Below are 25,825 nucleotides of genomic sequence, written 5' to 3' on the forward strand. Positions count from 1 at the left end.
AGTATATTTAAACCGAATTTTAAACTCACCGAATAAGTATTATAGATCAACATCCGGGTGTGTTCGATGTTCTAATGAGTGTGAGCGTTGGCCGTTGGGGCAGGATATGGTCTTTGATGGTTTTCTCGAGGCTTAGGCCCCAGTGAGTAGATTGAAACACTTGATGACTCATCTGAAATTTAGGGAGTGTTGAAGTAAATATTAGCTTACAAAATATCTCACATTGAGTGGATAAGATTTAACTGCTGTTTCACTATTGACTCAAATTATCGTTTGACTTCAAAGAAAAAGCATTTATTGCTTTTATATTATCTTTATTCGCTTTCACCGAGAATTGGCCGAAGTAATCGGACAGTGACAATGATTTGTATGTCAGCGGGTTTGGCTATATGACATTTGGTATTGTGGGTATACACATTTTACTTGTACATTTTTTAATTAAAAATGTTGATTAAAATCAAAAATTTCATTGTAGGTACCAAACACAATTTTCCATGTGCTCCAAATATGGTATTTTAACACTCTATGCTATAAAATGTTTAAATATATTCATTGGAGTAGGTGTCGCACGAAATCGCGAAATGAGTGAAAATGGCTGCCGACTACGTTTCTGCTGAGGATTTAGCGCTATACTTAAAGCACTTCTAAAATTTATAGGCTTCAGTCTCCTGAAAATGCTCAGTTTGTCTCCCTGTTATGCTGGAGGCGTTCTATGCACCTGCTATCTAGTGTCATAGCCGAGACAATGACATGACAGACGACTGTGTACAACTAGTACTGTGTCTTGACAACGGTGACGCTTCTTGGAAGGGGAACGAACTCGGTTGTTTGCTCGAGTTACCTGTCTTACAAGGACGAACAGTCGTGACTTGTCATTTGGAGGATTTAAAAGTAAGTCATCGAGAAACACTTTTTTCTTATCAGGGTTAGAAAATCCGAATCAAAGATGCTTTATTCAGATGATATTAGGATGAGGCTGCGCTGACCATGTTGGTGCATTGATACTGGATTTCTTTCTCCACTGCTAACTTTTGATTTGCACTTCCTTGTTATGGCTATAAATAAAATAGATAGCCTCATAAAGATATTTTAAAAAACTTAATTTACATAAAATGATCTTCATTAAAACTTTAGATTATTAGTTTTACTGATTATTACTCTTATTTTGATACTAATTATTTGTTGTCTTTATGCATATATGACACCTCGATAGACGTCACCGCACATGAAACAAGGGAAGCTACTGTAATATAAATGCTGTTTCATTTCTATAGTTGCGTCCCATTCCGTCGACGGGCTCGTCCCATCGCTACACGACTGACAGGAAAGAGTGAAGTGAAGAATCAAGCCGACCCTGCGAAATTCGTCTGTCAGTTTCTTTTAAGTAGGGAAAAAATCAGTAGCTTTAAATACATTATCTTTTATCCCCCTAACGATCGGAGTTATGCCACAAAATGTTTCTTTTTTGTGTCTTCTCTTCTTGAAATATCATTGTTACATTTATTACAAGGATGGTTGCTTTTATTTTTTCCAGTTTTTATTAATATTTACCTCGCACATTGATCTTGTTGGTCAGCTGTATTAATTGCTCATTTGTTGTTGTTGTTGTTCTTATTATTATATAATAGAAAGATTATTACCCAAGAGATTTTGCGCAGGCAGCTTTGTTAAGATTTCATTAATACTTTTTCGAGACATAATATTGTTTCATTCTTTCTTGCTTTGAGACTATCTTAGATTAGTTAAATATATTTTAAGCAAGCCTTTAAGATTTTGTTGTCAATAATTCTACCTGCTTCAAATGTTGCTCATTAAATTTCAATGTTTCCACGGCGACAAACCGTGGATTTCTTCTGCATCGACCACCGCCGAGCTGTGTGTGCCTCCTGTTGCATCATCAAGCACAGAGAGTGTTCGGAGGTCAGAAAGATGAATGACGAAATAGCTTTAGCGGAAAATTCTCTGAAGGTTTTGACCATCAGACTCGTTAATGGGGAGCAGACACTGGAGCGCGCGATAGCTCAGCTGGAAGCTCGTGTCCGCGACGATTACCTCAGCGAACTAGAAGACATAAAGCAAGCGAACATTGCGTGTGACCGCCTGCAGAAGCTGGTGGAGGCTACTCGTGACAAGATAAAGGAGACGATCGGGTCATCGCATTTCAGAGCCATGAAATCCCTGCTAAGTGTCAAAGGCTCGCTGTGCTCACAGTTGTCCAAGCTGAAGGCTCACAAGCAAGTGGCGATGCGAGCGACAACAGTTGCAGCGAGGCCTTCACTGATCTACGCCAACGAGGCTCTGACAGACAGGGTCAACAACCTTGACCTCAACGCTGACTTTGAAGTGGATGTGAGCACGAATCCCTCGATGAACATTAGAGGCTGCGAAGAGCTCGTCAGACGGGTGGAGAAAGAACTGGCGATGATGGGGCAACAGACTAAAGCACCTGAGGTAGTGATGCTTAATGAAGTTAGTAATGTTTTACCATAGGTAATAGCTTTTTGCCCTTTTCTGATAGATAAATAGCAATAAATTATAGTGGTAAAGAGTTGGCAATATTTAGTGTAGGTATATTGGGTACATCTGTTTGTCCTTTGATTAATGAGGATGATAATGAAGAAGAAGAAAACAATGTTGATGAGTCTGACACTTGAAAATAGGGAAATGGATTATAACATATAAGAAAAGGACAAGGAAATGCTATATACTGACGAGTGATGTCTGTCGAGGTTAAAAAGCCACAAAAAGCTGTTTGTACTTCTTGGCGCTTTCAGCACATGACAACTGACTTCTGGGTTACCTATGGGGATCTTCTGGTTTGTGTAGGCACTGCAACTCACCTTCCACGCCAACCGCGGCAACAGCATCCTGCTAACTCACGACAAGAAGACAGCAGAGCGGGTGGCTGCGGACAACGCTGTCTTTAGCATGGGCGGCGTTGTGGTGTCGTGCGAGGAAAGACAACTGGCTGTACCAGGTGAGATACTGGAGTTCGTTAACTGGCTGTACCAGGTGAGATACTGGAGTGCGGCAACTGGCTGTACCAGGTGAGATACTGGAGTCCGTTAACTGGCTGTACCAGGTGAGATACTGGAGTGCGGCAACTGGCTGTACCAGGTAAGATACTGGAGTTCGGCAACTGTACCAGGCAAGATGGTACGGAGGCCTCTGATAACTCCCTCGATTTGATGATTATGATGCCCAGTAAAGGGTAGTGATGTAGTAGTAACATAAGAGTGAAAAGGGAAACCAATCAAAACGATAATGACGATAACGACGATGAAGTGGTAATGATGATGACAATGATGATGAGAATAAGGAGGAGGACCACGACGACGACATTGCATTTAAATCTTGCTGTACTATACCGGAATGATCTCGTTGAGATTAATTTCCTGTTACGCTGACTGCGTACTACGAAGGACTATCGTTTTCTAGAACTTTATAGTAACTCGTGCTAGATGGACATGTGAAAGTTTGAAAAATAAAAATGAGATTTATATAAAACAATAAGGAATAGTTCATCCACATCATAAACATTCTAGAGAATGTATCAATAATAAAGAATATTAGAGTTGAATGTTACAATATAGTTAGTCTGAAGCCTCCATGAAGCTTTTAAAGACCTGTGAAACCAACAGTACCCAGCTTTCTTTTCTTCTGAGTTGTTCGTACGTATTTATCTGTGAATACATATGTTAGCTGCAGTCTTTTACTTGTGTTCTTAATACAGGTGACAGCACTTCCTGTTGTAAAGTTAGAGACAAGTCGCCCAGAGAGCGGAGAAATGTTCTGGAAAATTGTGAAAGAAAAATAAACTTTGTGACTTGCAGCACAAACGCTTCTTCGTTTACCAGTGTTCAAACCACGCGAACTTCAAAATAATCATATTACAGCTGTGTAAAGTAAAGAACAGAAAAGAAACCCAACTCGGTGTTTGAGTTTCTGGTGTTTTCTTTGTGTCAGTTCGTTCTTTTCGTCTCTTTACTGTTCTAGCTATCGTTGTGCTCGTAGTCCTCATTCATCATACAATAAAATTCATTGAAAACATACATTTGTTTATCTTTTAAAATCGGGCGAAACTTTTTGGACACCCTGTATATATAGAACAGCAAATATGAATTTAATAGAAATTCTCAATTAAGACTCGAGTTTTGTTTTCATTATTTGCTACCTTAGGGCGGTGACATTATGCGTGTGGTAGAAGTAATTTTAATAAGACATAATAATTGTAAAGTTTTACAGAAAGCTGAGTTGACAGAAACGTTCACTGTCCAACACAGGTATCGAACTGACTTCGGTTTAGGGTTGGACAAGTGTTTTCACCAGTCAGCTCCCCACGTCACCACACAACATCTCTGGATCCATGGTGCCATTGATGATGAGTGGATAATAAAAAATCTTTAAATTATAAAAAGTGTGTTTTTCTAGTATTTTTGTAAAGGAGCTGACATGAATCAGGCACTCTCTACTCCTTGTCTACCTTTCCACATCGATATCTGAATATAATATGTAAAAGCAAGTTGATGGGCGGCGTTGACAGCTTTAAGAAAGGCAATTCAGATATGTTATTAATCTTTGTTTGTCCTTGTATAATGTTTGCACTTAATGCAAATTGCTCTGTAATTTTTATCTTTATGTTCGCTTGAAGGAATTATCGATAGCCATTGAGGTCCACACAGAAGCAGACAAATACAAGTCTTGGCTTGTTAGACGAATGTGCTTTGAACTGTGATGCCCACGATCTGATTTGTTTTATTTATTCGTTGTTTATTATTTTTTATTTAACTCTGTGTGAAAATGTGCAGTACAATTGTGCATATTGGTAAAACGGATCTTTTTATAATTAAGCGTTTAAGTTTAAGAATTATTAGTAATTAATTAGTTTTAGGTCCTGGTTATTCACTGCCACTTCGTATTGACTGGCTATAGAACTAGGTACAATCAACCTTGCCTTGTTTAACACCGAGAACATCAGGTAGAAGAAGAAGACTTTTCTGATCGTGCTGAAAAAAATTAAAAATAAAAATCCTGAAGGAATTGCATTAACTACAAAGATCATACAAAGTCACACGAAGCCTAACAACATATGTGAACTGTGTTTCTTTAAACCTGTCAACACCGCCCACAGACGTTTTTACATATTATACTCAAATATCGATGTGGAGAGGTCCTGCGGTACCGACGATGAGCTGCAAAAAGCCTGTTTCATCTCAATTCATTTACAAGAACACTCAGAAAGACAAATGTTTTATATTATGGGCTTTCTATTATCCATCAGTTCTAAATGTCACCATGGAGACTGTGATGTTGTGTTTGTTGTTTGGCTTTTGAGGAAGAGAACAGCTGAGTGGTTGAGAGACACTTTTGTAAATCCAAAGCGATGCCAGTTCGATACCTGTGTGGGACAGCAAACGTTTCTCAGTCAACTCAGCTTTCTGTAACGGTGCCTGAGTTCCTAGTAGTCTAGGAAAGATAAGATATATCATGGATCTGACTTCAATTAAATTACCGAAACGAGACTAGACATTAAAAAAGTTTTATATCCATATATCTTTTACTGAATAGCAAAGAGGAATCCATCTTGAAATAAAAACAACCTTCATGACTTCACTTACTGGGAGAAAACTAGGACACTTACTGACAATCTATGTTAAGCCCACATTACATGCTCCACTCCGAGAGACAATGGACACTATAGAAATCCCTTCCGTCGACTTCTTACAAATTTCTCCAAATAACCTGAGTGCATCGACGGACTGCACAAACCTAGCAACGAGTGCATTAGCGCGACATCCTGCCTTTGTCTCGATGCAATGTTCTTTGAAGGTTCAAACGGAACTTGGATCAAAGCTGGATTGTTCCACCCGACTGTCTCTCTGACTGTTTCGACCTCTTGACAGTGTGAACTTTGGTCTTCGTCAATGTGGGAGTTGTGAGTACTGTGCGCATGCGAACATTTCTTGTAACTTACACAGTCATAATAGCATGATAAGGATGATGATAGATTGGTGATGATGATGATTTTAGAACTCTAGACTGCCTGCATTTGTGTGTTCATAATCCATTTGCTCACTAACATTGTCACACAGTTGTAACTCTCATCAAACAAAATAGTGTTATGCTGTCTCCAAGGGGATAATGATTTTGAAAATGTTTTCACCATTTTTCGAGCAGTCTGTATTTATCAAACATAGTATGATCTTGGCTTTATGTGTGACTTCTTACAATTATTATTTCAAATATTCGTGTCTGTCGAGGTCTGTGGACCGTCCTAGAGGTGTGTTTGTCCTCCAAACCTTCCTCTTCAATATTTGCTTGAATCGCCTTACAACTGTTTGAACTACTCCGGCTAGTCGGGTAGATTTGTGAGGTTTAAGAAAGACTATTCAGAACCGGTGCATTCACTTCACCCACAAAAATTCACTACACAAGCTGTTAAAATGATTTGAACGACTGGGACCAGCCAAAGTATTTATCCTCGGGTTCAATGGCAGGTCAGACCAAGCGGTATTGTCTAATTGTTCTCGACTTCGCCTTACCAGACAGTAAAAACATTTAAAGTGAATGTCACTGAATATTGATAACGTACACTACATAAAAGATGATAAAGATGGATTCAAGCATTACAATGGAAGCTTGTGGTGGTGGAGGTTGGTGTAGAGAAACAACGTCCATGCGCCAACACGACACCAGTCCATCAGTATGCTAAAGATCTGAAGAACATCGTCTCCTTTGACAGTTTGAATATTTCTCCTCTGCCTAGTGCGGTATTAATCCTTTTTTTACCTTGGATTCGGACTTTCTTTTCATACTCCTGTATCGCTTTAAAGTTGAAATCAAGTGAAGGATGTTTTAGATAGTCATTTATTCAGCTTTTGAATATAAGGTGACAACAACGACGGCAGTGAAAGACCATACACACAGATATACACACACATCATCACCAACAACACACACTGTCTCTGATGTAAGGAGGAGTAGAAGGTGGGGATGGGGAGAAATTACGAGAACTTTTCATGAGAGTACTCTTTTGTTTGGTGAGTTTAAATCAATCCGTTTTCTGAACCATCCTTTTGTGAGGGCTGTACCCATCTCCTCTGAGTTGTTTCTGGAATGTACTCTCTGCCACATGGGAACCAAACCGGCTAGAAAATGTTATCTCGTTGCTATCCGTTACCTTAGACAGGATGGTTAAAAAAGTCTTTGCTGGGACTTGGATATTATTGACCACCAGAAGTGGTATTCAAGCCTCTGATAATCGCCATGCCTCTTTAGAAAATATTTTTAGAGCACATGTCTGATTACAACAACAAGAACATTAAATAGACGGGTGGATAAACACAAGAACAACTGTGAGGTTAAAATAAGTTCTTGAGGCACTATAAGTACGTTTATACTTTTATTGTTAGTTGGTGACAGTTCTCTGTGTGAAACATACATGTCATTTCATGAAACATTTAAATTTTTCACCTTTGCTGCTGCTTAAGGAATATAAAAAATGGGGAAACGTCATAAGCACGCGTTTGATTGGCTAACGAAGTGGGTAAAATTTCTCGCACACAAAAGAGTGTCCTTCCGTGCAGAAGTTATCATTCAGAAGAAAATCTTTCCGGCCATCAACCTGTCAACATACACAAAGTCTTTATTTAAATTGTCATTTTCATGAACAAAGAATACATTAAAAATAAGAGATTACTAGGATGTTCAACTATTGGACTTTTATATTTCTCCATCATTGTAAAGTTGTACTTCTGAGAGTAGCCATGGACCTCAGTCTTTTATGGTATAATGTTAGTTATTGTAAAGCTATTTTTGAAGAGAGATGTTCGGCCGTATGTACTTTAAACGATAGGGTTAGGGATAGAACGAGTGTTAGTGGTAGGATGGTATAATAACAACAGAGATGAAATCGTAAGGTGTACAACTCGGTGATAAAATGAAAGTCCCGTCATCCTCTTTCCCCAAACTTTCTCTCACACCGTATTGATGGCAGTCTTCTTACCGTGAGACAATTTTGCTTGTTCTGAACATTATTGGGTTGAGCAGCTGCCCAGAACGGCCCCACAAGGCTGTCGACAACACGTGCACCGTTGACCCAGTTGAAGACGTAGGCATCACCGGTCCAAGCTGAGTTTAAATCACTCATTGGTCGAGATCCACCGATGAAGTATTGAATGTCAACACTTCCTGTTAAAATAAAACAAACAGAAATATCTAAAAGGCAGAAATAACTTGAGTAATTAGAGCACAACATTAATAAAGCAATACAATCGTTTCACTACTAATACTGTATAGACAGGTTAAATTTCTCAACTTTAGGCAGCCATCTAGTGGCTACTGGCCGATATCCACCCTGTATCGGAGCGAAGAACATAAGGATGGGGTTGGAACCAATGCTGACCTGGTATATTCAAAAGAATTTTGAGAAGAATTGTGATCTTCAGTGTAGTATCTGGCACTACTAAGTCCAGTCCTCTGTGAAGACATTCATTTCTGCTGTTGGACCAGGTGGCTGTGATGTTGCCAAAGACGATGAAACAGAAGCGAGCAGCGGCAGAAAAGTGGAATCCATCGTCAACGGGGCACCAGTCTGGAGCAAACACATGTCATTATACAAAGTGGCAAACCCCCAGATACACGTTCTTAGCTGATAACTGTTACATTTAAAAGAAGAATACTTTCTCTGTAATCATACCTTAAAACCATTTTTCACAATCCCTCTCGACTGAATGAATGTGTTATCAGGATACCCAGACTCACCACCCACAGTCTTACTCTACACGTCTACACACATACCACTGATGGCCAGCACCTCCCAGTAGCTGGAATGCGGGAAAGTTGATGAGAGGTTCAGCGAGATTCTCGGAAGATCCCGCAGCTCGCACGTTCCCGCCAAGTCATCTGCTACAAAGACGGAGCACCAGTCAAAGTCCCTGCACGTGCACCCACACGTGATCGGGCTGGGGGCAGAGGTCACCATGTGCGTGACTTGTCGCGTGCCCGTGATGACGTCATCTTCAAGCAGGCGCAGCCACGTGGTAGGGAGGCCACCATGAGCTCTGTAGAATAAAATGCAGAAATAAAATGGTACACCATGGAACTAGTTTGTGGCCAGCGATACAACGCGGTGGTGGTGGCGATGGTGGTGGTGATGGTGGTGGAGAGATTTATGTTTTATGCCGAGTCAGCCCCTAACGCAATATTATAAAAGGGAGGCAGGCAGACCTCTAGACAGATGTCACATGGAAAGAGAGAACAGAGGGCTCGAGATGACAGCTGAACCCAGCGACACAACGAAAAGACACCGTTGTTTCTACGAGACATGTCCGAAATTAATAAGGATGAAATTCCACCGCTCCGTAGGGCTTCCTCAACTTTAATTAGAGTAGGATGTCAGAAAGACAAACAATACAATCTTTATTAGTTACATTCTAGCCTTTGCAGTTTCCATGAGGCTGTTGATGTAAAAATTCTGCTTGGAGAGGATTGGTTTTACAGAAAATAAACAAACAAAAATTGTATTCCTTCTGCATCTCTTTTAAAGTCTCCACCTGTCTCCGGATGATTTCTTTTAGCTCCCTAAGATTAAAATCCGTTTAAAAAACCGCATCCGTAGAGCTAGAAACGATCTTTTAAACCCCTTCACAGTTTCGCTACCAAAGATAAAACTGGCGATGAAAACGTAGGATCATACTTTGAATGTGCTAGTAGTAAACTCATCTTCTTTGATAAATAAATTTAAAAACTAATCCTCATTATTTTCCAAACAGATCCGTATGGTAGACACTACCTATTTGAATGTTAGAGTACACCTATTGGAGGGGGAATTATTGGTTTTCTCAGTGTAATGGAGTCGCTTTAAAAATCAAAGACATAATCTTACTTTGAAGCGCTCAGAAATCTTTACCATCTTGACTTAACTGTATTTTAAACTGAACACGACTACTTTTTCATACAGTTATTTCGACAAAATCGGTTTTCTTACCCTCACACCTCCACCAGCTTAAATACGACCCCGTACCAACATTGTTACTGCACTACACCCTTATCTTAACAATATCAATCAAACAAAAGCAAACTAATAAGTAAAAGCATACACTAACAAAGTAGTACCCACATTTCATAAGTTGGTGAATCATTGAGAGCACTTTAATGGACAGAAAATAAAAGAATTTGTAAACACAAAACACAACATTTATAAACAGTAAAGAATCATTAAAAATTAATTTCCCAAAATCATGATTTAAAGTTTTACCAGCATTTTATGGAAAACAAAAGAGTCTTTGTTACCAACTAAGGCATGAAGTGTATTACAATTTATTTAACTTTAAAGAGCAGCAAATGTGTCGGCAATTGACAAGTGTGTTCAAGATAAACAAGCACCTAATGTATACAGTAATCACAATGACAAAGTGTACTCACGCTATAATAAGTGTGTAGGTCACAAGAAGTGTGCGCATGTCTGTCCCAGTACTGACCCTCAAGTCCCTCACTGATGAAGACCGAAGTTCACACTGTCAACCGGCTGAAATAGTGAGACAGTCGGGTATAACTAACAAGTTTTATACAAGTTCGGATCGAACCTTCAAAGAAAGCGACATCGATTAGGATCAAAGGCGCTCATGCCGCGCTAAGGCGCTCGCTGCCTGCTGGTGTTGTGCGCTCGTCATTCACATTGTTTGGAGAAAGGTGAAGAGGTCAACGGAAGGGAAATTCTATGGAGACTTTTGTATTTTGGAGTGGAGCATGGTGTATCGTGTAGGTTTGTTGTAGATTGAATAACGAATGTTAATGAGTGCGCCAGTTATTTCCAGTACTTTGGTCCGGTGGCACAACGGTTAGTACCTGCCCCCAGTACAGTGAGGATTTGTTGTCCTGGGTTCAGATCTCGTCTCGGGCACGTTGCTCTTTCTCTGAATGTGTCAGCTGTTTACAGGGCTGGCTGCTTTGCCTTAGTTGCTGACTCAGTGTAAAACACCAATGTCTTCACAACGTAGGCACATAATTTTTTATTTATTTTTTTTTACTTTCATTTCCGATTTTGCTATTCTGTCAAGGAACAATGCTTGTTTATGGGAATATAGCTCCAGAAAACTGAATGTGTTGTCTGCAATTTAGTGTCATTTACATCATTTAATTAACTGACGATTCTTTGCTCTCTGTACTTTTTTGTAATTTTTAGTTTACTTCTTAACACTTCTACATAGTTTACGATAATTTCAAGCCCATAATATGTCTTCTTTACTTTGTTACAGGTGATAGTGACCGGCTGCTTGTTATGCAAAACCGTGTTATGCTAAATGTAACATTGATATACATATTGGTCATTGTGATGACAAACATTAAACCATTGACTTGTTCTTTAAAGACGATTAATAGCGCGTTGGTCACTGGAGGTGTGTGTACTTTCAGCCTTGTCTTACCTTGTCTTACCTTGTCTTACCTTGTCTAACCTTGTCTTACCTTGTCTTACCTTGTCTTACCTACTGACCTTATGTTTGTCTTTTTCTGAAAATGTTGACTGCTTCAAGATCCGTGTTCCATTCTAGTTATGAGAAAGACTTCGGTTCTTTAGAAGAAAGAAAAAAGACTTTTTGTACTTACTATTCAGTATAGTCAGACATTTTTATATTTGTATCGTTGAAAATGTCGTCTGTACCGAGATCCGTGTGGTATCTTAGTGATGTCTGCGGCTACAAACCTTTTTCTTCCTTCCATTGAGAGACACAACATCCGCTGTTGAAGCTCGTCATGTAGACAAAGTCTTGTTGTATAAAATAAGTACAGGCCTTACCTGATAATGTTTATTACATGATAATGACAACCTGATAATGTTTATTATTTATTACAAAGACGCCGACACCAGGTAAACACAGCAACTACTACAGTGCTGCTACCATCCGCAGGGTGTCGCTGCTCTGTGCCTCCAAGTGGAACAGCCATGGACGTCACGTGACAGGTTGACACGTAATCATGAGAAGTCTAAAGTGGTTTAAACCAGTCGTGGCCGCTTCAATAAGGTACAGTAATGGACTTTCTGAACTTTTCCAGTGTCCTAGACCCAACAAACCTTCACCTATAACGCTAACCCTGACCTTACAGTAAACTGTGTCAAACTGTTTGTTTTACTGTTTGTTATCCTCTGTGTTACTGTTTGCTGTCTTTTGCAGGTTGTTCTTTGTGATGTTTCCATCGACAATCCACATTATGTGTATTAACATCCACTGAGTACAAGCACATCAAAAACTGTAATGAATTCTTCTGTCGAATTGTTTGTGAGTGGAATAAGTAAAACCTAAATAATTAATTACTCACGCTTTATTCATAAACATATACAATGAAATATATAAGCGGAACATATTCCACAGTCCACTTCACACAAAAACAAGGAAAGCTGATATTTGAAAGAATTTCTAGTCTAAAAAGTTTTGATTGCAACAGTCCGACACACAGTTACTGCTCCTGGTGATGTTGCAGCTACAGTGCATGTAGTTGTCTGACTTGTTAATGAAAAAAGTAGAATTTATTGTAAACTGCTTAGTTTATGTGTGGTGTGCTGTGTTTACACGTATTTACAGGCTGCAATAACAGCGCCACCTCACCTGACAGACACCTTTGGTAGTTTTTCCGCTGAAAACATCTCCGCTGACTGAATGTTGTTGGACTCTTGGTTGTAGTGTTGACTGAGTAACATGTAGAGACAGGTGATGACAGGTGATGTTAACATGTAGAGACAGGTGATGACAGGTGATGTTAACATGTAGAGACAGGTGATGACAGGTGATGTTAACATGTAGAGACAGGTGATGACAGGTGATGTTAACATGTAGAGACAGGAGATGACAGGTGATGGGGTAGTGTTGGTTGAATAAGCTACGCTCCGACACACATCTTCATCTGCTACATTACAACAACCACAACAACAAAAGTGCAGCAGGTAAACACTCAAACCCTTTTATTTTGACATGTTACTTCAAACAAACATTTATTTTAAGTATGTTGATTTCTTTTTGGTGGTAAACAATGTTAATTCGAGATTTTCAAGCCGACATTTTAGATGTAACAGTTTACTAGCTAGTTTTGTGGTAACAGGAGGTCATCAGCTTCATCCTCTAACCCTGACCTTAAGGTTATGTAAACAACACCCAGTGTGTTTGCAGTATGATATTGAGGTTAATACGAGTTGTTGTGTAAACAAGACCTAGTCTGTAGCACGTTGATGATGACACTAGTTATGTAAACAATACCCAGCGTCTAGGGTAGTAATGTTGTCGATAGTTGTTATACAAACAAGCCAAACTGTATGATGTTGATGTTTACACAAGTTGATGTGTTAGAGACACCGACTGCACCTCCTGTTGTGACTAAACGTAAATAAATGTGTCATACACAACACGTGTAAATAAATGTGTCAAATTTTATCATATCGTATGTGTCACGAGGTGATGACATCAAATATCCTTCAGTAGTGGACAATCACAAGTTGTGACGTGCACCGTGACATGGAGTCCAACTGGTCTCCAGGAATCAAATCCTCACAGACGACGACTTTTCTCTCCAGACCTCTAACACGATATCCTTGCGTCACCCACACCACGTCACTGCTGGCCGTGGCCACGTCCTCAATGTCATCGTCCTTCATCACCCGCACTGGGATACTTGCTTCTTTAAGTCCTTTCACCATACCCGAGTCGTCACTAATGTTACCACAGGGCAACACCAGCACGTCTCTCCACTGTAGGCAGGGCGGTGTTGTTGTGCCGTTGGTAAAGGTGACGGCCGGGGCTGTTGTCATGACATTCTCTGTTAAAGTTCAAAGAAAGTTTCTATTATTAGTTTCTTATCTCAGATACAGCGTACACACTGACAGACACGTGAGAGACACCACATAAAGTGACAGACTCACGTGACAAAGACAGGGTCTTAATGATGATGATGATGACATTTTGATAGCGCACTTTCCAGCTATGACCTTTGACATAAGCAGTCAGCAATGTCCATGTAGATCATCAGACTCCACAGCACAATCACACTGTAGGTAAACACAACATGTTGTACACAAAGTAAACAGCAAAAACAACGGCGTTACCCACAGCAACATTTCAGGTCTCACACAGTCAAGAGGAGGTGAACACAGATTCACTGAATACTTCAGTTGTAGGTAACACAGGTAAGTATCCAGACACAAGCCATCGTGACAGCAGCCTCAAACACACATGGAGCAGACGACATACAACTACCAATCCCTGATGTCACACTCATCGTCAGTCACATCGTTGAGATGAAGAGACACAAACATCTACTCTACAGACAGTGCAGCCATAGGACACAGGTCCGCACATCACAAACTAGAAAACTGAGTGGTCAGCAGTGCCAAACACGTTAGAAGTGTCAGTGACGTAGACACAAGTAATACAAATGATGAACAGCTCTCACATAGGGCAAGATGGCGCAGATGTTACAGTTGAATAGAAATGTTCTAGAAAACTGAGACAAAATATGGAGACAGAAACCTCACAGACTCACCGATGACTTGTACACACAAACCCTGGCGCAGATATAAAAGGAAAAAGACGAAATGTGATGAAGAGCTGTCACCTGTAGCCAGTTAGGTGAAGTGACATGTCACTCATATTCACAAGACTGTTTCTCACCTACCTGTTATTTATCACACTGATAACTGTTTATCTGTCAACAGACGTTACACTACACAATACACACACCTACCTGTAACACCAACACGGAGACTGTGTAGGAAGCTGGCCACGTCACGACCGCACGTCACACAGTCACCTGGCAAGTCACCTGAGTGATCCTGACCTTGGTGATACAGTTGTATGACTTGCGGGCCGTCTGTGTGGTCGGGCACACCTCGCTCAGTGAACGGGAGAACATATTGCTCAGTGATCAACTCGTTCTGCTCGACTTCCCTGACGACGGCCGGAGGAGAGCGGAGGGGTCTGGTTAAATATTCCACTTGCCAGCCGGCGGGTGCGTATCCATGGTAATAACTTGCCGCCCACAGATGGAGACGAGGAACTTGTGTCAGCAGCTTGTCATACAGCGTGTGGAAGTGTGGTGGCCTGTGACAGACATGAGTGTTACAGTAGTTACCGTCACACACAGCTTCCTGCAGGTCAAAGGTCGTGGAGCGCACAAACATCACAAGTGTTCAATTCCTGTCAAAGTATTTTATGAAGTATCAGGAACAGAAATATCAATTTAAATCACAATAAAGAACAACTTTCTGTCACGTGCTCACAGTATGTCTGTGTTTGTGTGACTAGACAGTAAATGTTTAATACGTTGATGTCAAGGGGAGGCTAGTTGTATAATAAGCTAACTGACACTTTACATAACAATGTGTGAATATCGGTGAATGTTGTGTGTGTAGATGTGTATATATTTGTGAGGGAGGAAAGAGTGAATATATGTCTGTTGTCTGAAGCAATATGTGTAAATACACACATAAATGTATCTTGTACAAAAAAAATAATGAATTGATAAGTAATTCTGTTTATTATTGAAAAGAATTGTGTACAGATGTACAAGCCTGATGTTTAAAGGGACTCATCTGGTTCAACATGTACCTGTACATGTCAAGTCAGGTCAGGTCAGTCCCATGCCCGGTCAGGGCGTAGGGGGGACCGTCCGGCAGCAGCAACAGACAGAATTTTCCACCCGGTCCTGTCTTGAGCAGATGAGAGCAGGTCTGGCATCTCACGTTCGGTCCATTCTTTGATGTTGGTGACCCAGCTTTTCCTCGGACGACCACGACGACGGCTCCCTTCGAGGGTTCCCTGTAGGATCGTCTTGGACAGGGTGTTGTGGCGGGTGACGTGACCGAACCAGGCGAGCTTGCGCCGCTTCACTGTTGCCAGAAGGGGTTCATGTGGGCCCATGAGAGAGGTTACGGTGCTCCGTACGTATTCGTTGGTCTTGTGTTCGCGGTACGAGATGCGGAGCAGCTTTCTCAGGAACTTGTTCTCAAAGGCCTGGAGTTTCTTTTCCGTTGTGGCAAGCAGCGTCCAAGTCTCGCAGCCGTAGAGTAGGATTGACACTACGAGGGACTTGTACAGCCTGTGCTTGGTACTGAAGCTGATTGAGTTGCTTCGCCAGATCCTGTCCGGCCTGGACAATGCGGATGTTGCCATACCAATCCTGATACGGATCTCTGCTGTACAGCAACCATCTCTAGTCCAAGTACTTGTTGAATGACCTCATGACTTGCCAGAGTCCATCGTGGCAGACACGATCAAAAGCTTTTTTGAAATCGATGAAGTTAGGGTATAGTTGACGTTGATGCTCCAGGTGTTTATCTATCATAACACGGCAGTTAAAGATCTGTTCTACCGTGCTTCTTAAAGCCCTGAAGCCAGCCTGTTCTTCTGCCAGCAGTTCCTCTGCAATAGGTTTTAAGCGGTTGAGGATGATTCTGAGCATCACCTTGCTTGGGTGGCTTATCAGACTGATGGTTCTGTAGTTCTGGCACTGCTTCAGGTTTCCTTTCTTAGGGAGTGGGATGATGAGAGACTGTGTCCATTCTTCCGGCCATTTCTTCTCTTCCCATATCTTTTGACACAGTGTGGTGAAGGCCTTGGTTGTTGCGTCTCCTCCATGCTTCAGCAGCTCAGCGGGTACGTTGTCCACACCAGGTGACTTTCCTCCCTTCAGACTGTGCATAGCTTCTCTCACCTTATCAGTGAGTACTGGCAGGTCTTCAGCCTCTCTTGTCCCAGTCTGGTGGTTTTGGAGAATGCTGGTGTCTGGCTCGATCTTGTAGTTGTACAAGTCTTGGCAGTATTCAGTCCAACGGTTTAGTACAGCAGCGCTTTCCGTAAGGAGCTGTCCGGCGTTGTCTTCGATGACTGGCTGTTCGCTGCTGAGTCTTGGTGAGGGCCTTCAGTGTTTCATATGCCTTCTTGCTGTCTCCGCTTGCCATGCCTTCTTCCACGCTGCAGCACTGGTCTTTAATCCAGTCTTCTTTCGCCTCCTTCATCCTTGTTCTGATCTTCTGGTTGACAAGTCTGTACTTGTCTGCTGACGTCGGGTCTCGACCTCTTTCTTCAAGACTCTCATTTCGTCGCAAAGATCAAGGATGTCGTCTGTTACCCAGGGTTGTTTGCGCTTGCTCTGCTTCCCCAGCACTTCGTCTGCAGTAGAGAGTAGCACCTCTTTGATACTTCCACCAAGGGTGTCTATGTCGCAATCTATAGTAGCCAGGGCTGCAAATTTGCCCCCCACCTGGGCCTGGAAGATCCTCTCTGTTTCCGGATCTTTGAGCTTCTCAAGGTTGAATCGGATGCGAGGGCTCTTATTGTTGTCACGTCTCAACTTCAGTTTCAACTTGAGGCTAGTGAGGACAAGGTTGTGGTCACTGCCTATGTCAGCGCCAGGAAAGGACCTCGTTTGTGCTTTGTTGATGCTTGATTTGAAACGCTGAGGCAGCAAGATGAAGTCAATCTGGTTATGGACCAGACCTCCCGGCGAATGCCACGTGACAGTTCTTGACTTCTTCTGCGGGTGGAGGGTGTTGGCAATGGTGACACGGTGACTCTGAGCGAATTCTAGTAGCCGTAATCCTCTTGCGTTGGTGTTGCCTAGGCCAAACTTGCCGACTGTTCCTGCCCATTGTTGGTAAGCGTCAGGTACGATCGTAACATTCCAGTCGCCAAGGACAAGCAAGATGTCTTTCTTCGGAGTTTTCTTGGTGATGTTGTCCAGCTCCTCGTAGAAGCAAGTTTGTTCTGCCTTACTTTGAAAATAAAGTCTTAAATGCACATTCAGTATTATTATCATTGTTTTGGCTGTTGAACATGTATTGAATCCATCGACTGGTGTCGTCTTCTGTTCCACATCTTTGTTCACCTTCGTTGTCTTCAAGTCAGTGCTAACTGTCGCAATGTGTTCATCAGGACAAATCACAACTTTCTAATTTCATTTTACCAGCAGTCTTGTAGCAGATCCATCTCTGCATTTCTTACTTTCATACCTAGCGTTTCTTTCGGATGATCGAGGTGAATGTTTGTCACCTTGGTAACCACGTATGGCAGTTCGCGCATGCGTACGAGTCATTACAAAAAGCGTCCGCGAAAAACTAGTGGCGTACCCGAGCGAAACTTGCGTCAGCAAGTCACGTGTCCTTTGATTAAGGAAATATCTCTGGTTGTGATTATTAGATCACAGCAAGTTGCATCTACCTGTGTGTCTATCATCACATCACACGATGTACTACTCACCTGGTCACTTCATCAGCGATGACGTACAACGACCCTCCTCTTGCTGCCTCTGACAAGTCGTTGACGGCCTTCTCCGCCTCCACGTCATTACCGCCCTCAAGATCATACTGCAGGAGGTGAGGCTGACCGGGTGGGACACCTGTTGACTGTTGTGTGTTTACTGTCTGCAGCAACAGGTGATACAGCATGATGCTCGCTGCACGACTCCCAGTACATGTACTCACAACGTAGACGGGGTGACCATCAAGCAGCCATTTTATACCCATCATCAGCAGCACCACAGTTTTACCTGTACCGGGCGGTCCGGCAACAAACACTGTGGGAGGCGCCGTGTTCAGCAGGTGAAGTTGCTCCGGGAAGAGTGTGATGACAGCAGTGTAGCACTGTCCTGTCCACCACACGGCCTGACCCAGGGTCTTGACACTCACACGTGGAGGACTTGTACATGGCACAGTCACTGATGTCGCCGGACCACAGAATCTAGTACAGTCACATCAGTTGATGTGTGTTACAAAAACAATTTCTATTTCTTACAGTTAATAATAAGTTAATAGTTAACTTCATTTCATTTTTCACAAATAAAAATAAATGATTTCTATTAAAACTAAAGAATCACTTATGTTAACTGAAGAATTTTTCTAAAGCTTACTTCTATAACGGACACAATGAACTGCTCCAAATTAAAAATTGAAGTACTCCAGCACAATGCAAAACAGCATAATAAAAAAAATTTAATGTAAAATATGTCTATAGTTTCACAAGTTTACAGCAGGCAGTTAGTGAGCTGAGTAAAAAAAATACTCAGAAAAAAAAGAGACTAATTATAACACTGTGACAATGGTTCGCCTCCGGCAAACAATCGGACTTGGATTGCTTACATCTTTATTTTTTTGTTGAACATGAAAAACAACATCAATGGATGATTCAATTGCGCTGAAATATATATTCCGTGAACATGACTCCTAACACCTTTCCCACCATGCTAGTCCTTTGACACACCTTCCTGTTCGTCTTCCTTTTACAATATTATGTTACTCTCAGTTCTTGGTGTTATTATTTGGTTTCTCTGCGTTTTCTGTATTTGTATTTATTCATCTTAAGTCAGTTTTTTAGTTCGTGGTGTATTTGTTTATTTTCCCGTCCTTCGTATGCTTTCCATGCCTCGTTCTTGTTCTAAAGAGCTAAGAGCTTGCTCATTAGGAGTTTGAGTATGTGCTTTACAAATTATGTACTTATTGTTATTGTTATTATTACTGTTATTATTATTATATCACAGTAGTGACTTTCTGTGTGTGGAGAGGGGTGTTTGTATGTTTTGTTTGTTTGAATGTGGGAAAATCTTTGAGGAAAAAAACGTCGGGTGTAGAATGGGTTACAACTGACTGGTGATAATGACATGTGTACAATGTAAGTGTAATACAGTCAAATCTCGCTACTATGCCACTTTTGCTAGGTCCCGGTAGGTGACATAGTAGCGAGGGTTCGTAAAAACTGCTTTATTTGTTCAAGTTACCCGTCAGTCCAAAGCTCTCAAGAATCGTCGGCTGGCGCATGTTCTGTCGGCGGATGTCGTACATCTCGTTGTGTAGTCGATGGCATCACACCGGGCTTCCCGCTTCTCTGTTGTAACAATTTGTGGATGGTGCTCCAAGTTCCTGGGCTTCCTCGATCGCAACAATTTTCTCCTCGATCTCGTCCTCTTCGCTTTCCACCGGCTCCTCACTGCACAGCATCTCCTCCACAATCTCCTTCATCGTGAAAGACCCTCCAGTTGCGAGTCGCTCGTCGGCTTTGAGAAAGACAGACAGCTCGATCTCCTCGTTCTCGTGCATCTTTTCTTCGGCAGGTGGCATAGTAGCGAGAGTAGGTGATGGCATAGTAAATTTGTGGTATAATACCGAGAGTGGCATAGTAGCGAGATTTGACTGTATAAGGTGTGCCATTGTGCTCAGGACTGTCGTATATACTGTGAATAAAGTTTTGTTAGAAATCTCTTAAACTAGAAAGACTCAGTTTCTTCAAGAGGTTGGCACAGCAGATTGAGGACCATCCGACAAGCCGTTGACGACGACATCGACGTTAGGGACTGGTGCTTCATCGCCCATTAACATCAACATCACATTTCCAGATTTTCACTGTAACATTTGGTAACAGTTACCCAAACTTGCTCAAGATAAAAATCTTGCTTTTAAAATTTAGTCAGTTGACGATTTCTCTGACGACAACAGTGACGTGAGCACTGATGTCACATCTAACATCGTACACGAAAGGCTTAGACTGTGACAGTGTTGTGACTACACATTATTGTAATATTTACCTGGCTACCAGTGTCTTGTACAACTGAGGTGTCATGTGACTGACAGGTCCAGCCCCAGCCACACGTCGCTGCCACCAGTGTCCGAGTTCCTTCAGCACGTGACTACTGACGTCACACGGGGTCTTGGGGTCAGACAGCTGATCACAGCACAGACACAGACCTGGGATGTCGGCGGGATCACTTGCTCCCAGACACCGACACAGGTCCTGTAAAGGATCCACATCATGGCTTGTGAAATGAGTGAAATAGAGATGACAGATGTAAGTAAAATACTCTGAACATTAAAGTATTAAGTACAATGTAAGTACAGTTTAGTAGCTTAGAATGGCTGTAACAGGATAATAATGCTGTTAAAATAGATAGAACAAGTGTCTACATCCAATGAATTTATTGAAACAAATCGTGCTGACACAGCGTGAATACAATAATGTACACCAAAGAAGAAAAGAAAGTAGAATTCGTTTATTTGCCAAGTAACACTACTGTCGTGTAACTCTGGGGAAGAGCCCGTGTAGATGGTAGAGGGTTTTATTCCGTCTTCGGCTATCACACTCTCGAATACCTCTACCAAATCAACGTCGACATTTACCGCGTGCTCTCACACTAAATTGCTTATCAATTAACACTTTTAATAAGCTGGAGCTCCCAAGCATGCATAACCCCAATGAACAACTCAAGGCAATTTAGCGTATAAAAGAAGGTTATTAATCATCGAGAGGATTATACAAATTACTGCAAATTGATACAGTTTCAAATGTAACCATATGGTCGTTATCTAGGTGTCCCGTTATTTCTCTACCCCTAGTCTAGGTAACATGAGCTATTAATCAGCTTAACTAATACACACCGCGCATGCACTCGCCACTTATTTCTTCACACAAGTCTCTAGTCACGTGAGGGTCCTCTCCGATGTTGACGTCCGAGAATCCGTTGATGATGCTCCGTCGATCGTAGCTGACTCCCTCGCGAGCGCCGAGACTCTGGCACCACCACGTGCCACCACGTGTCTGTCTCGCGTCCCTAGGACGGACTGCTGTCTTAAGCTTAACAGCGCCTAACAGGACCGACGCTTATCTACCAGCCTCCCTCTACTGTTTGCGACCAAACAGATGCTGGAGATGAATCGTCGTACACTCTGCGACAGAGCGGGTCTTCCACACCTCTGAGTCGGTTGTGCTGGAGTTGTCACGATTCCCAGACGAACTCACAGTGGATAATCTGAACAACCTTGAACAGATTTCGGCTACAACCTCCCTCCTCGAGCACCAATGAGAAAGACCACGAGTCTTGACCGATCCCCCTACTAAATCCTCATCTGCGAGGATCATCCTCTCTCGTGATTGGTCAAACATACTTCAGTCTTACCTTCAACCATTCTGTTACCTAGCTACAACCAATCACTCCGTAGCTAACGCATGATAGACAGGTGGTCACTGTGGCTTATCCCAGCCCAAACTACACCCCTCCTTACCCCCACCCACTGGTAACGCGATCTGCGACTACGGCGCCATCTTGTCTGGCTTCCTATTCGCTCCTGCGTCCAACGGGTGGTCCTGTTCCAGGTGTAACGCGGACTTCTATGATTAACGGGTGTAGGGTGACCGATGCTCTCCAACTGCCATCCCTCATCCCAACCTGACTTGACACGACTTAGACTTCACCGCTACCCCATTCCACGGATACCGATTCTTCTACAATCTGTTTACCAGCGCGTCTGCCTGTTTCGTAGGGGGGGGGGGAACAGAAGTGATACACCAACACTGTAGCCCTATATTAGTTATCACATGACAACTACACTGTTAATATGATTTGATAACGACCGCCACTTACACACACACACGTGCGGACACCGCTGCTCGCACTGATATTTGTACACACCATTTCTTCTGAACAAATATTTGCTCTATATACACATGGGTATATGCACTATCATCAAATTTCCTTTCCATTTACATACATTGCCCAAATTTTCGTTTTATTTAAAAAAATTAATAAATAAATATTACACACTTATGTAGTTTGTAAGGTATATCCTAGAAGACATTTAAGGTAACAGAAAGATACTGAAACCTGAATAAGGAGGTTGTCACCGGAGATGGCCTGTTGTAGTTGACGAGTCGTGAGGTTGGGAAGGCGATGACTTAGTGAAACGGGCAGACGGGGAGCGATGTCGGACACAGGTGAGACAACATGGCCTCCGCCTTGTCAGCTGTGACACGGCGCGTTACTCGTTTCTGTCTAATGTTTTTGTCTACATCCTGCTGTGACATGTTTACAGATTGAATATTGTCACCTAATGCGTTCACCTCACAGACTACCAGTCCGTACTGTCGATGAATCAGAAGCACATCAAAGTCTCCCTGTTTCCAGTTGTGTGGTAGAGAAGGAGGAAGATTGAGGTCGGGGTAGGTGGTAGCGGCGGCAGCGTAACAAGGTTCACCCAGGTACTGTCCGAACAGAAGCTGAGTCATTCCAACCATGACGTCGCTGTTCTTCTCTCACACATTTTCTGAAGACAGACAAAAATCCGTTGCATAGCAGCATCGTCTCTGACGTCACTGTCCTGAAGCGAGTGGAGGCTGAGGAATGGAGGAATGAGCAGCAGAAGATGAACTCGTCGGCACTGGGTTAGACTGTCCAGCCTGTCCAGGTGCTGATGTAAGGACCAGAACCTCTGACCAGCTGACTGTCTAGTCATGGGCACGCGGTGACGTAGACAGGAGGCAGGAGTAGGCGCGAGAGTCGAGATGAGGGAAACGCGCCTCAACCACTGTAGCAGAATGTCTGGGCCTGGTCTGGTAATGGTTCCTGTGTCAACACCAGTCTGGTCAGTTAAATAATAACTACCTATTAAGTCACTTGAGTATTTCTGTTGTAACTTTACTTGTGTTGGCTACTGCTATTTAATACATGAGATGGCCAGTTGTAAAGTATTTTTTATAACCTGCATTATCGTCAGTAATACAGTTATACACACAGCTGTAATACACATTTTTTTGTCAACAAACAAACCTTTAAACCAGTCTTCTGGCTGATGAGCCTGACTGTAGCCTCGATCTGCGTAGGAAGACTGCGGATGATAAGAATCTTCATACCTGGTACAGGTGAGGGGTTGGGGTCAAATTCTACATCAGCGCCTGTTTTTTTCTTTACGTCATCCAGGGGGCGTGTGTTCACTTTAAATAAAAAAAAGGTCATGTTAGGGACTATAAATGCACATACACATTTCTCTAAATCATAACAAACGATTACTTTTAAACTGATTATTTATCATTACGAGGAGCTGTAATGGCTGATTGTGATAATGATTTTTTTTAAATGTTGATGTCGAACACAGATCATCAGTAATTTACACGTGATCATAAAGCTGTTCATTATGATTATCATTTAATTATTATTACCATCATTATGATAATAATTTCTCTGTCGGTTGTCCGCCATTTTCATGGCTTTACGGATTATGATGTTTACATGTAAATGCTATCTCACTATTTTTGCCCTGTCTACTTTTTTCTGTTGTCATTTTAAGAAAAGTAAAGCATATTAAACATACAACCTACCTGTATCTGTAAGTAGTGCCGCCTGTTCATCAGTCAGAGCGTGTAGGTAAACTTTGAGCCCAAAGCCACCGGCCTCTTACAACTCTGTTCTACCACCTCCTCCTGTAGGTCGCTGTCCCCTGTGACAGTTGTTACAGTGATGAGGACAACATCGTGAGACTGAACACCGGGTACATCACTGAGATGATCATGTACAGGATGAACATTGAATATCTACACTAGCATTATACTAGTTAAAGGTGTTTTCACACAACAAAAGTAGGATGATACAAATAGTTGAAGTTCTCTAAGCGTGCAGGGAAGGAGAGTGGCTCACCTGACCAGACGACGGATGACCAGACATTGTTGACAGTGGTCTCCCCTGTACAGGACCAAGTTTGAAGGAGGCAGCGTCTGCACCACGTGATCTCCACTCTTGGTGAGAAACCAGCAAACTGTCATGTGTATGAGGTCATAGGGTGACATAGTGTCAGTAGCATAGTGTCAGTGACATAGTACCAGGCAGAGGAGCAATTATTTGCTGTAAGGAATATTTTACTGTCAAATCAAAAGAAAAAAATTTTTTTTGACAATTAAAAACAATCATTTGATGTAATCTGTTGTATTGGTGAGCTGTTAATGTTCTTCTGTTATTTCCTTCTCTTTCTGCATGTAAACATCTTGTCCATTAAACTAATATTGCACTCAAGTATTAGACAATAAAGGTACAGAAGTAAACGGGTCAAACTTCCTGTCCTTAAACTAGACATAGTGTACCACCTACATTCACATTTTCCAAAGATATTTTATCAAGTAATTCTGGATAAGACCGCCTTTGTCAAATATAGTAACATGCTTGACAAAATAGGTAAAAACATGTAAATATGTCTTAACTCTGAAATTTGTGCAATTCAAATTAGTCGGAAACTGTACACCGCTAACCTTGATCATACGTGTTCTGTCTGTCTGTCTGTTGTCTGTCTGTACTGTCTGTCTGTCTGTCTGTCTGCTCTGTCTGTCACTGTCTGTCTGTCTGTCTGTCTGTCGTCTGTCTGTCTGTCTGTTCGTGTCGCTGACACTCACCTCAGTGTGTGAAGTATCAGAGCATTTTGGGTGAACAGGCCAAGGAGGCTGACGGTAGAGAAAAATTGATTGATTATCATGTGTAGAAAACAGCGCACGACTGTCTTAATGGAAGACTATGGAAATACAAGGACTGCGAGGCCTGAGTCACGTTGATGTGAGGCGGAGACGCTTTAGCACAGCCAGACATCGCACATCGTCACCACGTGCACAGCTCTCGTTCAGGCATGCTGACCATCGCCGGCGGTAGTCCCACTCGGATGTAGAGCGTCAAACTAACTTCCTCTCTCTTAACCTTGTACAATTCGCTTTGTACTATGTACCATGACCAGCTTACACTGGCTCCATACTCGTAGAAACTTGCCATAAGTAAAGATTATTGTTACATGCCTTGACGCCTAAGTAAACACACAAAGACACAGCAACCATCAGCAGTATAATAATACAGTAATGTCCGTCACACAATACAACAATGGCAATTAGTAATACCATAACAAATCATACCCGCCCCACTACACAGACCCGCATACAAGATTCACACTCGGATGTGATGTACGTTCATTCACACACAAAAGCGAGAAGACGTAAATCGACAAAGAAAAAAAAAGGACAGTTTCCATTAGTCCTGCATAACAGGAACACAA

At 42.0% G+C, this 25,825-nt stretch overlaps 1 protein-coding gene and 1 long non-coding RNA gene across 2 annotated transcripts in view; both read left to right on the plus strand.

Moving 5' to 3' along the window:
* Positions 1 to 505: 505 nt before the first annotated feature.
* The window catches only part of LOC112575617, a 35,707-nt gene continuing 10,387 nt past the window's right edge, over positions 506 to 25,825 (plus strand). Inside the window, exon 1 of the long non-coding RNA XR_003101679.1 lies at positions 506 to 891. This is a non-coding gene — a long non-coding RNA (uncharacterized LOC112575617). The remainder of the gene's footprint in view (positions 892 to 25,825) is intronic.
* Positions 1,383 to 2,950, plus strand: LOC112575605. The gene is made up of 2 exons (XM_025257578.1): positions 1,383 to 2,451; positions 2,775 to 2,950. Exons 1-2 carry the CDS (start codon positions 1,822 to 1,824, stop codon positions 2,925 to 2,927), a joined length of 783 nt encoding a protein of 260 aa, XP_025113363.1. The 5' UTR covers positions 1,383 to 1,821; the 3' UTR covers positions 2,928 to 2,950.

The sequence above is a fragment of the Pomacea canaliculata genome, linkage group LG11 (genome assembly GCF_003073045.1).
Source record: "Pomacea canaliculata isolate SZHN2017 linkage group LG11, ASM307304v1, whole genome shotgun sequence".
NCBI lineage: Eukaryota > Metazoa > Mollusca > Gastropoda > Architaenioglossa > Ampullariidae > Pomacea > Pomacea canaliculata.

Excerpts from the sequence above, each read along its gene's own strand:
- LOC112575605 (XM_025257578.1), top strand. The coding sequence starts at position 1,822 with ATGTTTCCACGGCGACAAACCGTGGATTTCTTCTGCATCGACCACCGC. Across the intron at positions 2,452-2,774 it reads AACAGACTAAAGCACCTGAG|CACATGACAACTGACTTCTG; the intron begins GTAGTGATGCTT and ends TGGCGCTTTCAG.